At 41.0% G+C, this 15,676-nt stretch overlaps 1 protein-coding gene across 2 annotated transcripts in view; it reads right to left on the reverse strand.

The window, feature by feature from the left end:
• The window catches only part of IMMP2L (inner mitochondrial membrane peptidase subunit 2), a 456,338-nt gene that overhangs the window by 440,073 nt on the left and 589 nt on the right, over positions 1–15,676 (reverse strand). For both annotated transcript variants that reach the window (XM_083463861.1, XM_083463860.1), the window contains exon 2: positions 7,359–7,496. In XM_083463861.1, coding sequence (XP_083319987.1) covers positions 7,359–7,493 — 135 coding nt within the window. In that variant the 5' untranslated portion in view covers positions 7,494–7,496. The remainder of the gene's footprint in view (positions 1–7,358; positions 7,497–15,676) is intronic.

Consider the following 15,676-nt stretch of genomic DNA (forward strand, 5'->3'; position numbering starts at 1 on the left):
CCCCCCAAGCGCCACCCTCTGACCCCAACCAGAGAGAAACGAGTGGAGCCATTGAAGGACTGTGCACTGGATCCCCCCACTGGCGAGGCAGTGGTCCAGAAGTTCAGGTCTAAAAGAATCAGCAGCCCCGTCCCACCTCGATCCCGCTGCCTGCGGATATCATCTGTTAGGGCAGGGGTCTGCAACCTTTAAGACAAAAAGAGCCACTTGGACCCGTTTCTGAAGAAAAAAACAAAACTGGGAGCCGCAAAACCATTGTGACATTTAAAACAAATATATCTCCAGAGCCGTGATCTGACAGCGGGCGGGAAGGTGACGTCGGGACGGTGCGTGACTAACACATGCACCGCCCCCATGCGACGTCACAGCCAGTACAGCGCCCACCACAGTGGGGAGTGTCAGAGCGCACAATGCGCTTCCTCCCCTTGAAGTATCCGCCCCGGAGCCGCGGCAAAGGTGTAAAAGAGCCACATGCGGCTCCGGAGCCACGGGTTGCAGACCCCTGTGTTAGGGCAACCAGGGTCATCTCGGTCCTATGATAGGAGGGGCTCCTAATGGATGGATCATAATCTGGGTTGCTGTTGGGAAGTTAAGCTTGCAGTTTAATTATCATATGAGGCTATGCAGCAGACAGGCAGGCACAGCACACAAAGGATATGCACAGCATGGACCGACAGCCTACTCCTCAGCAACTGGCAAGCACAGGGCAACATACTTTATTTTTCCCTTCCTTCTAGACTGTTGGCATCTGTATGTCTCAAGAGAAAACGGGGTATGCCCTCCCAGGGAGATGAAGTCCTCTTTTTTCTTTTTCTTTTTTTAAATATTTATTGAGATTTTACACAAAACATATTTTTTTTAAAAAAAAATTAAAAGTAATTAAACCAACTATTACACATACAAAAAAGGAAAAAAGGAAAAAAGAACAACAACTAACACGAAAAAAGAAACCTAAAAAGCCGATAGTTGAAAAAATAAAAAAGAGAAAAAAGAAAGAAAAATATCTTAAAAAGAAATAATCCATTTTTCAATATCTTTAAATTCATTTGCTTATTTCCTTGATCTCCTCACACCTCCCCTTTTGTATTCCCGTTTACAAAGTCCTTTCAGCAAATCCTTACCCTCTTTCATTTATCTTTACTCTATAATCTTAACCTATTATAACTATATATTTTCATCCAAATAACTATCTATATTTACATATTCTTATTAGCCTTACTACCAAAACCATTTATTTTCAGTCCCACATCATTTTAACATTCATTAATTTTACAGTATTTCCCCTCTCCCCCCCCCTTTTTTTGATACACCAAAAAAAGAAATAGAAAAAATAAGACAAGAAATACAAAACCAACCATGATATGGACAATATTAATTACAAATCAATAAAACAAAAAGTGGTCCTTGGACTATAGACCCAACCTCCCATCCATTCCTTATTTCAATTATCTATTATTTGTTGCCAGTACATGTTTTTGTCTTAAATTAACTAATTTACTAATTATTGATTTATCTAAGGTTTCAGATCTTTCTTAAATTTACTACTAAAGTTATTCAAACGCTACGACAGAGTTTAAACTACTGTAATTGTTTTTCAAATAAACTTTAAAGGCTTCCCATTTTGAGATGAATTCCTGTTTTGGTTTGTTCTTTATTTTTTCTGATAAACTATCTAACTCTGCATAATCTGTTAACTTTTGGATCCATTCATGAATAGAAGGGATTTCATCACTCTTCCACTTTGTAGCGATAAGAATTCTTGCTGCCACTGTGGCATATAAAAATATACTCTTCATTTTTTGTGGGATATCCAAATCTGTGATCCCCAGGAGGTAAGCTTCTGTGGCATGGTTACTGAATACCCAACATCCTGTGACCACTTAATGATGGCCTCAGTGACCTCTTCCTCCTTGACTTCCCAGTCAAGGAGGAGTTGGTGTGCTTTGGAGAGGGTTTTTCTTTTAGAGTTTACTATTTCGGATTCGAATCAAGAGATTTCTGTTATGAAACCCTTTTGTTTGTCAGATTTAAATTTTTCATGTATCTGATGGTATTGGAACCAATCTGAGACGTACTCTCTCGATTCCTCAAAACTCTTTAATTTTAATTGGTTATCTTCTTCCTTTAAAAGAGTTTTATATGTTGGCCAGATTTCCTGAGTATTTTTTTCTTTTCACCACAGAAGCTTCAATTGGGGAGGTCCACCACAGAACTTTGGGCTCCAACAGTTCTTTGTATTTCTCCCAGACTGCGAAAAGTGACTTTCTAATTATGTGGTTTGTGAAGTTTTTATGGATTTTGGCTTTTCCGTATATAAGGTAAGCATGCCATCCCCAACGATTGTCGAAGCCCTCCAAATCCAGGAGGTCCAGGTCCTGCAGTTTACACCAGTCCTTCAACCATGTGATGCAGGCTGCCTCATAGTATAATTTCATATTGGGTAGGGAGAAGCCTCCTCTGTCCTTTATATCTATAAAGATCAAATGTTTAATTCTGGGTCTCTCCCCTTCCCATATGAATTTTGAAATCTCTTTTTGCCATACCTTGAGGCAGCCTGCCCAGAGGGTGAAGTCCTTTAAATGCAGAATATAATACTTACTGTATCCCACAGAAAAGTCAAGTCATGTCCAAACTTCAAGTAACATGTAACAGGGTTCTCTTTATACAGCAGTCTGAGTTGGGGTTTGAACAAGACATAGCTTTCTACCAACCTCTAGAAAACTCTAGAAGCATATCAGCATAATCAGCTGTCAATCAGAGGGAAGAATTCTCACTACTCCTTCTAACAATTCTCATTGCTACAGAAGTTGGTTTTTTATCAGTCTACGAACTGTTAAAAGTCTCTGAAGTGATCCAAGACAGGCTGATATGTCTGATGACTGATAACAATACATTTCCAGGCCGAAATTCAAGATTTGGAGGAATTCTGGCCAGGTGCAACATTCCTAGCCTTCTACCTCAGACTTTTTATATTCTAATTCAGTATTAATATATTATGTTGTTATGCAAAAAAAAACCATCCATAACTGATGGATAGTTACACAGTTCTCACTCAGTTAATTGCAACGTTTCACTATTATTCCACACCTACCTACCAATTAGGTTTTTCCCACAAAACTGCTTTATTAATCAAGCAGTAATTTGTATCATTCCTCATTCTCAGAGCAAAACAGAGACTGAATAAGACTTGTACTGGCCTTTGAAAATAAAAGCTATTTTAAAAGGGAATATACTGAGAGCAAAATCATTCAAATTACTCAGAATGGAAGCCATGCATTTGAATTGTTCCGCTGTCAGAGAAACCACCACACGCATTCATTTTACGTGCCTTGTTTTGTTTCACAATAGGCATCATACCTATAAATAGAAAGCTGAATTTTCATTTTTGATAAGTAGGTAAAGCTTATTGTGTTTTACTATATAACTGCGGTTGGCAATGGGCATTTATAGGATAAATGAACTTAAGTATATTTATAAAATACATTAGGTAGGACTAGGTCATCTTCCTTTGTTCTTAACTGAGCAGTTGAAAAATCCTGTCAAATGACAGGCCCACTTTTCAGTTTTGTGACCTCAAGCCAACAGAACTAAACCTCTCAAGTATTAAAAAGGGTCTCTGATGGGGAAGACACATTATCTTTGGCTTCTGAAACTCATGAACATAGGAGCCAACTCCTAGGGGCTGAGGTCCCTTTGTCGCCGCCCCGATGAAATATTTGAGAGGACTCCCCCAAAGTTGATGGGCACTGCTGTTCAAACGGTGTGTGTGTGTGCCGTGTTATGTGGAGTGGGGCTTACTTGCCCCCCAATATTTTATTCAAGATGGCACCCCTGCTCATGAATCATGCTCTGTCACTACTAGTACTTCCTGTATGTCTCAGCATGTGCGATGACCTCTGACTTTCCACTCCCAGTTTATATTAAGAGTACAGTCATACCTTGGGATAAATGTGCTTCAAGTTAAATATTTTCGGGTTGAACTCCACAGCGCCCCGGAAATAATGGAGCGCGTTACTTCCGGGTTTCGCCGTGCGCGCATGCATAGACGGTCAAAATGACGTCACGCACATGCGCAGACACGGGTTGCATCCCGCAAACTTTACAAAAAGAAGATACAAAATCCATAGCAACAAACAACTAAATTATCCCACCAGCTGCATTCTGTCTCACATATGCTCAAGTCATTAAGTAAATATGCTAATATTGAAATATGTTAATAACTTTTTGGGTGAGCGCATCAAGGCTTAGCTCCAAGAGAACAGTAATAATCTGGGAAATTAATCTGGTTAGAAAATTATGATCCAACAGTGATACAATAAGGTGTGCATTAATCAGATACTAGTTCATGTAAAACTGAGATCACGATAAGGTAAATTGCACTCAGGTTTAAAAGTTTTAACTATGTGGCTTCTGGCACTGAACAATTGCAAAATCAGCACAAAATGAACAATGATATGTATTTTAATTGATTTGGAATAAATTGTTTGTTATTTTAACACGGCAGCATTATCCCATAATTGCAGGGCTGCACTACATTTACCCGACTTCAGAATACAAAAACGAAAAAGGAAATTTGAAAAGAGAAGAGTAAGCCATATTTCCTTCCTTTTTTGAAAGAACTTTTAATTTCAATCACAGCATGAGATAGGATAATGAGTGCACAAAACCAGCTAGGAGTCTAAAAGGTCTATTACAAATCCAATCGTTGTGGATTGCACGGTGAAAGCTTAGAGTCAAGACAATCATATATCTGATGCAAGTGTGTTATTGATGAGTGAAAGGCGTCATGCTGACTAAACTTCACTTTCCATCACATCCTATAGCTTTCAAACACATTCAACATAATTCACTCTCTGGAGTGTGAGATAAAGAAAAAAGAAGATGATTTGTCATGTTTTCCTTCCTCAGGCAAAACAAAAGAAAGAAAACATGTACCTACAGAAGCGTTGTCAGTTGGATGTTGAATATATCCTGATCAATTCAATCCCATAACTTCTTTTAAATAATAATAATAATAATTTTGGATGTGTTCAAACACCAAGTGCTAGTTCCTCATTTTACTCCATAGGTAACACTGTAGGTTCAAAGTTCACATATTGTACAGTTCACACTAACTTCAGTTTCTATAAGAACACCTGTACTGGGAAGAAGGGTTCTAGTTTAGGTTTCTCCCTAACCTGCTAACCTGTCATCTGCATGGATATATACAAATTATACAAATTTGGGAGGAGCATTTGAACATGAGATCAATCACATTCAGTCTGAAAAAGATGCAAACCACCAAGAGCAGTGTCATGCATTCCTAGTGACTATGTAGTTCCACTCACCCAGAAAGCTTCAAACTCAAGAACAAACCTTGATTACAATGCATGGAGTGGTGCTAACCCTAACCCAGGTTCCGATGTAACAAACCATAGCTTAGTTCTGAAGGGCACAGCAGCTGCAGGACCTGGGAATGAGCACACCAGCCATAATCTCCTGTTCAGAAACCAGCACACCTGCTCGTTCATGTGAAACCATGGTTTCGTTTTGTGTTACATATGAGCTGGATAATTGTCAAAACAGTCTCCAATTGTGCTGATCCAGAAACGAGACACGTTTCCCACCGTAGCACCGCATAAAACTGGTGTATAGTGACATCTGGGACAGGCAGAAACATGCCTCTCATAAAGGCCATCAGTGTCAAAACCTTCAAGATCTGCACCCAGCTGGACTAAAAGCATGGGCACTCCAGTCCTGGTCCTTACCACCATCACGCCCTCCATCACCAGAAGACTACCTTAACTAGAGAAGTCTCTTAATCAGGAAATGAGCATTCTCCCCTGAGGTTCTGACACTATAAACACTCCAGATAAGGAAGCCTCAACTAAAATCAGACACAATTAAATTCAGGTTAGTTAAAATAAAGGAAACTTACAGCATTTTAATATTGAAATTAATATATAGACCTGAACAGTCCAACCACAACAATAAAATTCTATGCTTATGTAACACATTTTAATTTATGTTTGATTATGAATGATTATGTTAAGTGGATAAAAATAAAGGTTAAGGAGCCCTGACAGTTAAGTCCAGTTGCGAACGACTCTGGGGTTGCGGCGCTCATCTCACTTTATTGGCTGAGGGAACCAACATTTGTCTGGAGACAGTTTTTCCAGGTCATTTGGCCAACATGACTAAGCCACTTCTGGTGAAACCAGAGCAGCACACGGAAACGCCATTTACCTTCCCACCAGAGCGGTACCTATTTATCTGCTTGCACTTTGAGGTGCTTTCGAACTGCTAGGCAGCAGCAGGGACTGAACAAGAAGAGCTCACCCCATTGCGGGGATTCGAACCACTGGCCTTCCGACTGGAAAGCCCAAGGCTCAGTGGTTTAGACCACAGCACCACCCACGTCCCTGTGTTAAGTGGATACACATGCATAAGTCCTTTTTTGCACATCTTACTCAATAAGTATAGTTACACAGCTTGCAGTTTAAAAAGTACAATCAGAGAGGATTATTATACCTGTGAAAAAGCAAGAGGGAGAGGCTGATGGTTGTTCCAAATCATGATGTAAAACAAATAAAGCAAGCCATGTGTGTAACTCAGTGGCGTAGCGTGGGTTGTCAGCACCCGGGGCAAGGCAAGTAATTTGCGCCCCCTAACCCGTGGATTTGCGCCCCCAACCCTAACCCCCTGATGTTGCGCCCGGTGCGGCCGGCCCCCCCTACACCCCCCACGCTACGCCACTGGTGTAACTGAAATAAAGGACTTCAAAAAATTAAAGAAGATCAGGAGGAATCAAGTTTCTAGAAGAAACTCTCCTCCCTTCCCCCAAAAAGGAAAGAAAGTGGTCATGGAAACATCTCTCTTTGAAAAGTTGGTTTTGAAAGGGAAATTATTTTTAAAAATCCAAGATCCATCTTAGGTTATTAAAAAAATACAATTCAGTTCAAACATAGCATCTTTCCCAATGCAACTTCTGCTGCAGCGCATGGCTATGCCATCTATTTATCAACTCTCCTGCCAACACCACATTCTACCCAGGCATGATTGACAGAACAGATAATACTTCTCTTAATTCTAAATTAGCCAAACAGAATACTTTAAATTTCTTAAGCCTCTCAAAGAAATAGATGTATAGGTCTCAAAAAGGAGGGGGGAACCCCTGCCAAGTTCTGCACTCCCCAAACACAAGAAACTCCTGCCTGACCAAACACAGTGGAAACTGCCCTCTCTGTAATGAAAAGGCCTTTTACATAAAATGCTGAAAATTGCATTTTTCTCCTGCTTTTGAAACTGGATTGTCAATTTATAATTGAGGCCTCCACACAGGTGAAAATGAACTGGGGGGAAAGCAGCTACATTGTTACCTGCATTGAAGCTCCTTCCACTCTTGCTATGCAAGCCACTCTGTCAAGGAAAGTCACCGTCACAGGAACAGCAACAAAGAAGCCTTTCAAAAAGGCTTTGATGTACCTTAGCCCAAAGCCTAGGGTCTGTGCCATAATCTGAAAGATGGAAGAAAAGTAGAGCCACTGTAAAAGCAAGAATTTGGAACAAAGTCATTTCAATGGCATTTAAGCAAAACATTAGTTGTAATGAAATACAATTTGTCAACAAAAAGCAAACAGGGATTGCCGTTGTTGTTGTTTTGTCCCAGAATCCTAGGCATAACCCAATCAGACTGCAATCTCCAATATTTTGGGCCACAAGAGTTCATATGGCTTCAACATTCACCGTAAACTTTGTATGGGAGGGGTGTTCCCTCATCCCCTCACTTCCTGTTTTGTGTAACATTTAACCCGATGAAGGTTTCTGGAGAGCTTAATTACCTATTCCCAATTATTCTCTGTCCAGCCAGATGTCTGCCATCATCTGGTATGCTGGCTGAGACCCTACCTGCCCGTGCAATATCTCACCAGAGTTGTACATGCCCTGGTAATCACCTGCTTGGAATACTGTGTGGAGCTACTTTGAAGGTGACTCAAAAACTACAACTAATCCAAAATGCGGCAGCTAGACTAGTGACAGGGAGCAGCCACGGAGACCATGTAACACCAGTCCTGAAAGACTTACACTGGCTCCCAGTACATTTCCGAGCACAATTCAAGGTGCTGGTGCTGACCTTTAAAGCCCTAAATATACCTGAAGGAGCATCTCCACCCACATCGTTCAGCCCGGACACTGAGGTCTAGCTCCAAGGGCCTCACTGTGAGAAGTGAGGTTACTGGGAACCAGGCAGAGGGCCTTCTTGGAAGTGACGCCCTCCCTCTGAAATGCCCTCCCATCAGATGTCAAGAAGATAAAGAACTACACAACTTTTAGTAGACATCTGAAGGCACCCCTATATCTGGAAACTTTTAATGTTTGATGTTTTATGGTGTTTTTATATGTGGTGGTGGTGTTGTTGTTAGCTGGATCCAAATAAAGGTATGGTCCATCTGTGCACTTGAGAGTTTTTCCCCCTTATGGAAAACATGGCTGCCTGTTTTTTATATACTCTTAAAACAGGAACAGTCGACACGGTGCTCTCCAGATATTGCTGAATTACAATCAGCATAGCCAATAGGCAAAAGGTGATGGGCATTGTTGTCCTTCCTTTCTCATTCTTCCCAGGAAAAAGCATCACACAGCGGAATAGGTTGGCCTACTGCGGCCTTTCTTAACCTTGGGTCCTGCTAGCTAGGGAAGATGGGAGTTGTAGTCCAGCAGCATCTGGGGATCCGAGATTGAGAAAGGCTTGACTATGGGCAACCAGTTTTTAAGCTATTAGTTATATTAGTTTATTAATGTTATCTTGGTTATTTTCATTTGGGAACTTAGAATAATGGAATGTAAATCTTCCCATCTGGAAGTAGATAGGTAGCTGTGTTGGTCTGCCATAGTCAAAATAAAAAAATTCCTTCCAGTAGCACCTTAAAGACCAACTAAGTTAGTTCTTGGTATGAGCTTTCGTATCTGAAGAAGTGTGCATGCACACGAAAACTTCCCATCTGGAGTTAGAGATAAACTTGTAGGAGAGGCGCTGTTGGTAGTTCCACCACAGGAAGATGCCTAGTTAGCAGTCACCGATGGAAGGGCCTTCTGAGTAGTGGCCTCCCATCTGCATCCCTAGAAAGGTGTCTCAGTCTTCTTCACGATTACCGTATTTTTCGTCCCATAGGACGCTCCGCCCCATAGGACGCACCTAGTTTTTTGGGGGGGAAATAAAGGGGATTTTTTTCCTTTATTCCCCCCCCCCCAAAAAAAAACCAGGTCGAGGAACAGCGGTATGGCGGCGCTGCGCCTCCCTGCTGTCCCCCAAGCTTGTGGGGCTGGCCGATGTCTGCCGGGCACGAGGGGCACTCTGCTTCAGGGCGCTCTGCGCGCCGGGCGGCAGGCTGTTATCCGCAGTGTGGGGAGCCCTGCGGGAACTCCTGCAGGACTCCCCATGCTGCGGATGTCTGCCCGGCGCGAGGGGCGCTCTGCTTCAGGGCGCCCCGTGCGCCGGGTGGCAGGCTGCGATCCGCAGCCTGGGGAGCCCTGCGGGAACTCCCGCGGGCTCCCCCCCGACCCCTCTCGCTCTCCAAGCTTCAGCGAAAGCCTGTATTCGCCCCATAGGACGCACACAGATTTCCCCTTCATTTTTGGAGGGGAAAAAGTGCGTCCTATAGGGCGAAAAATACGGTAAATTTTAGGAAAATTCTAAGGATGTTATTTTTACCCAAGAATTTGATGACTGAAAATTCTGTCCCTGGCAAAACTGAAAGTATTTGAAAGTATGTGATAGGTTTTAGGAGCTTTTAGGATGTTTTTTAGAACATTGTTTTTCACCTTTTAAAAAATTATATTGCTTTAGTATTGACATGTTTACTGCCCATGGCTCCTTTGGAGAAAGATGTGAGATATAAATGTAAATATCTAATAATAGGTAAACAAACTACTACCCAATGAAAACCCAACAGCTTAGTCTTATCTTTGGCAATCATCACTTGATTACATGGAATCACAGAACTGTAGAGTGGGAAGGGACCTTGAAGATCATATAGTATAACCCTCTGCAATGAAAGAATATGCAGCTGCCCCATACGTGGATTGAAACTGCAGCCTTGGTGTTATCAGCACCACACTCTAACCAACTGAGCTATCCAGGCTCTAGGTTGGATGTGTGAAACTGTCCAGGAAGACTCAGAAATGTGGTCTGCAAAAGTTGGGGATACAGCATTTGCAATGCAAGTAAAACAATACTATTCTGCAATGTGAGATCGAAGTAAGAAGGTAAGAAGTAAGCACATCAGTCATGGTTGTACATCTTTAAGCCAAGATTCAATCCCATCCAACCAAGAAAAGGAAAATACACACTGAGCATGCACTATGATAATGTGCATCTGCTTTTGCCAATCTACCCCACCTACTGCAAATACTACACCATCATCAGGTCTCTGCCACTGGTCCCCCTATACTGTGGAAATAAAAAATACACCACAACTGTGAACAGATGAAGCAGCCATTTACCCAGATAAAATTACTACACAATTGTCTAATAACAGATACTTTCAGATGAATTATTAGCTGTATGTTTTGTAATCTCTGCTGTTCTGCAACGGAAAATAATATTTGCTGTGCAAACAGACAAATATGCTGCTTAATATGCAAAATTGAATGGAAGAAAATGCTTCTAAAGCACTAGATCATTGAGTAGAGCCAGGGGTTTTTTTAAAGCAAAACCACTGAACCTAACAAGACGGAAACAAGGAAATGCTGTGTTTAACATCACCACTCTAATTCAGGTAACAAAACTGAATCCAGGTATGAAAAACTGAAATATTAGCATACTGAAATACTTGGAAGCATTCAGATATCAAGCGCCTTCTTTGATCTTTTTTTATTTCAAACCTTCACTTCTCAAAGTTATTGAAAGAGAAATTATGCAACTCCAGAGCCCCGCAAGTCATTTTAGGCTTTATGTCAACAGGGATCGAACCTAATGATGTGTCAATGACCAAAGCCAGGTGTTCATTCCTTAGAATAGTCATTCTTGGGGAGAGGGGGAGTTGCGATTGGGAACAATTTTCTGCAGCAACCTGTACTCTTAGACTGATATCCACCCATGTTGCCTTAAATAAAGTCATACTATGCGAAGATCCTATAGCAAGAAAAGCTATAAACAGAAAACAACAAAAGGTCTATGCCCTTTTACTTGTATGTAGCATTAGGGCTCATACATTTGTATTTGCCTTAGATATAAACAATAAAATTGCACTGCCCTGCAGTTTACAGCAACAACAACAAAAAGGGTGGGGAATGAGAATGGCAAATTGCCTGCCTAGCAAAGATCAAAAGAACCAGCAAATAACAGGTCAAAATCCAAGGAAGCCCATACTGTGCAGCTTAGAGATTACAGCAGATGGAGCACAGCGCTATCTGGACTGAAGTGTTAGTGTACAAAAAGTCCAGGGACTATAATGGGTCTCCAGCAGGTACTACAACATATGGAGCAGAGATGCTATTTAGATTGCTCTCTACATTTAAATGTTTATTTTTATTTCCTACACTCGTTTGCACATTAGAAGACACAGTTTCTCAAGCCGCCTGCCAAAACTCATCAAGTAATACACCGAAAGCCTCAACTCACAAATTTGCAAGTCTAAGCACTTAAAAATTACCCACTGATGTATTACAAGATAAACAGCAGTAAAATCACAGCAACCTTCCTCAAAGCAAATTGGGGTGGGGTGGGGAGATGACCCATGATAGGCTTTTCATAAGGAGAGGCAAGAGGCATGGAATGGCAATGGCACACAGCAGCTTATTTCAAACAACTTGATTTGTTCCTTTTGCCATTTAAGAAGTGCATTCAGTTCAGCAGTTTGCAACCATGTTCCTATTATCTTATCACTGGAAATGGGTTAAGTGTCCTAATTGCTTTGTAAAATTGTCAGAAAAAGTACGTTCTACTGAGTCACCAGCTGGACATGTTTCCTAGTTTAAGATCATCCAGATTTGTCCCGTCAATTCAGAGAATTTGCAAAAATAGCATAAAGCGTACAGTTCAAGAAATTATGTCAAATTGCTAATAAACTCTAAGGGAAAGCTTTAGGCAATGTCAGTGTGTTGAGCAGGGGGGAATTCTACCAATACCATTCATTGTGCATTCACACAACTAATTATTGAATTATGTTTATCAGCTGAATGTTGTGGCATACATGCAAGGTTCTTTAATAAACAGAAGCAAACATATGATTCTATTATTTACTGGATACTCATATACTGAGCATGACAGTGAAGGCATTTGTTTCTAAGGAAACCCTTTTACAAATCCCGATGTAGACAGGCATGTCTCCAAATCAAGGCTCAGTGGCCACAATCCAGTGTCAAGTTCCTTAAACTATTGTCCTGGTCCACACATGTTCCAAACGATGGTTAAGTTTGTACTTGCTAAGTGTGCAGCTACCCAAATGCTAAACTTGTTTGGAATATGGGTAAAGTCCATTTTATTCCTGCTGTCATAATGGTGCTGATTTAAGTGAGATTAAAATGAGTAAATGCACATCCTCAAAGTATTAATATTATTCAGGGTTGGCAGACTGTTTTTTGTTTGTGCTAACATTATCAGATATGCAGAAGCTGTTGTTAAGCATGGAATGCCAGTGGGGGTGGAAAAAATGTTGCTTGTGTGCTTCACAGCTGAAGTAGTACATATAGCTGTCTAAAGCCCTTGCCACTGTAAGGCTATTAAGTCCAGGGTCTTAAATTACCCAGCTACACCACTGGGTCCCTGGCCTATATAAGGTTCTTTGTCAAGCAGGACTTCACATTTATGGGTTTCCCCTTCTTTTGGTCTTGTTAGAAATCTCAGCTCTAACTATCAGCATTACAAAGTGACATCCAATGGCTCACTACAAAGTCCTAGTAGATGGACTGTTCTGTCACTCAGTTTAATTTTATTGTGTGAGGCTTTTTGTAACAGCATGAGGAAAATTGGTTTTTTTCTGTGTTTCTGATTTTATTACTATTCCTTTTCTTCGAGGCACATGTGTTTGAGTCTTTGGTACAGTGCTTTGAAGTGCACAAAATGCCCTCAGTGTTCTCAGCGTAACCTCAAAGCATCCTAGCCTGATCCTTTGGCACATTATTACAACTTGAATTAAATCCGCAGGACAGTGAAAAACTATTTGAGGAATCCTTTGGTGTTGCACTGATATGGCACATATTAATTCTAGAACTATAGTGTAGAGAACTTCTATAAAGAACCACCCCATTAAAACCAGCAATAAAAGAATTCAGTGAGTCATCCTTAATAGGATTGAATTATGTTCACATTTCCCAAATCTCCGGATCTTAGTAATTTTTCTCTCCAAAAACCTAGGCTTACACTCTGGAGTCAAAAAGTATACCGAGTTACTGACTTCCATATTCTGTAAAATCAAGTTCATCTTGCTTGAATAAGTATTATTCTGCAGTATGATTAAATATTTTGCAGAGATAATTTAAAACATGAAGTCTGTCTCAATTGTAAGAAGTAAATATATGTAGATTTATGTTTTATAAAATGGTGGCATTGCTTCCAAAAGCTTGCAAGCAATAATATGGTACCCTTCATTTAGCTTCACAGTACCCCAAATTTAAAATGATTTCTCCTAATAATGTATTAAATAAATACAGTGATACTTTGGGTTAAGAACTTAATTCGTTCCGGAAGTCCATTCTTTACCTGAAACTGTTCTTAACCTGAAGCACCACTTTAGCTAATGGGGCCTCCTGCTGCCGCCGCGCCGCCAGAGCACGATTTCTGTTCTCATCCTGAAGCAAAGTTCTTAACCCAAGGTACTATTTCTGGGTTAGCGGAGTCTGTAACCTGAAGCGTCTGTAACCCGAGGTATCACTGTATTGTGCTCAACTATTCCTTATGCAGCCTGCTGAAATTAGTGTTTCCTAATAAAGTCCTGCTGAACTGGATACTTTTGTGAGTTATGCTACATTTTGTTTTAAAACACAAGCACACACAATGTAAATATCATAAATAAAACAAACACATCTATAGCCCAAAGTAAAGGAAATGTAAACAATGCAATATATGCTGTGTGTGGAGAATTTACCTTTTCACTATAAAATATAAATATTTTTGCAAATAGGGCTCCAAATCTAAACACCATCACTAGAATAATGATTGCAGAAAATAAGTTCATCTTGAAGAAATGCCACAACTCTTTGCCCATGATGGAACTTAAGACTATCTAGCTGCTGAAATTGTTGCAATTGGGGGTAGAAACATGACAATTAAATTTACATATAGAAGACGAACTCGAAGTGTTGCTTAGATCTGTTATCCGTTACCTTTTCAATACTATAATTAATGAAGGGTTGCCAAAGAGTAGGGGATAAAGTGGGTTTAGTGTCCTTTTAATGCATGCTTATGGTATGTGGTGATTTTAATCAAAGGTAATAACTATGTACCAAGAAATGGCAAATATTTTAGATTAAGTAACATTGTATGCAAGTGTGTAATCTTGCCTACTTAAATAGTAACAGTGTTTCCTCTTGTTGTTTTGCTTTACCTGGCCTTGCTCTGGTGGCTTTTACAACAGCCTTCATAGGAAAGTTTAACTGGCAAAGCTTTTTTTTCATATGGGAAAAGATTCACAGGCAGGGATGTGCGTTCAAGCCCCACGTTGGACAAAAAGATCCCTTCATTGCAGGGGGTTGGACTAGATGATCCTTGTTGTCCCTTCCAACTCTACAATTCTATGATTTTATTATCCTCATTTCTTGCACCAGTCAGGTGGGTTAACCTAAATAACAGCACAATTGGGTTGTTGTGATGCAGGTTATTTGCTTCTATGCCAACACCAATTTTCAATATTAAACAATTACACTTGGGGTAGCTTCAGAAAGTCATACATGTGAACCTCAAAAGTTCCTGAAGAATATGGTTTTATTCATAAAAGCTCTCCACTTCACACATCTTAAGTTTACGTCTCTATATCATGGGTAGGCAAACTAAGGCCAGGGGCCGAATCCAGCCCAATCACCTTCTAAATCCGGCCCAGGAATCAGCGTGTTTTTACATGAGTAGAATGTGTCCTTTTATTTAAAATGCATCTCTGGGTTATTTGTGGTGAATAGGAAATCGTTCACTTTCCCCAAAAAATATAGCCCCACAAGGTCTGAGGGATAGTGGACCGGCCTCCTGCTGAAAAAGTTCGCTGACCCCTGCTCTATATAACCCCTCTTTAAGAGGAAATGATTCCTCCCTGGTCCTTATTGTCATTTGAACAGCAGAGACAAATGACCTCATACAGGCGACCAAGAAGAAGCGTTGCTGGACTTGGGTGTTTCCTAAGTAAGCGATATAAATCCACATATAGGTGGAATACCTGATGGGGGGGGGCGGGTGCACCGACTAAGGAATTTCATCCCACTAAGCCCCCTGCAGAAGGCGAAGTCCCTTCCTAGAATGAGAAGCTCCTTTGCGACACGTGTGGTGGATTTTTAAACCGATGATCTGGAGGCAAGGCAGTCAAACCTATTGCATGTTCACTTCCAAGTGCACATAGGCTTATTATGGCCATAGTGGTGAAGACCTTTTACCTCCAACACTTGACTAGGAGCATCCACCGCAGCTCCCTGCACGCCCTGAGGGCAAGGGAAGGTGCTGCACCCCCCATGGCAGCAGACACCGCCGCCTTTCGAGGGGGGGGGAGGCTGT

This window comes from Podarcis liolepis (genome assembly GCF_965112155.1).
Source record: "Podarcis liolepis genome assembly, chromosome: 10".
In the NCBI taxonomy this organism is placed as follows: Eukaryota; Metazoa; Chordata; class Lepidosauria; order Squamata; family Lacertidae; genus Podarcis; species Podarcis liolepis.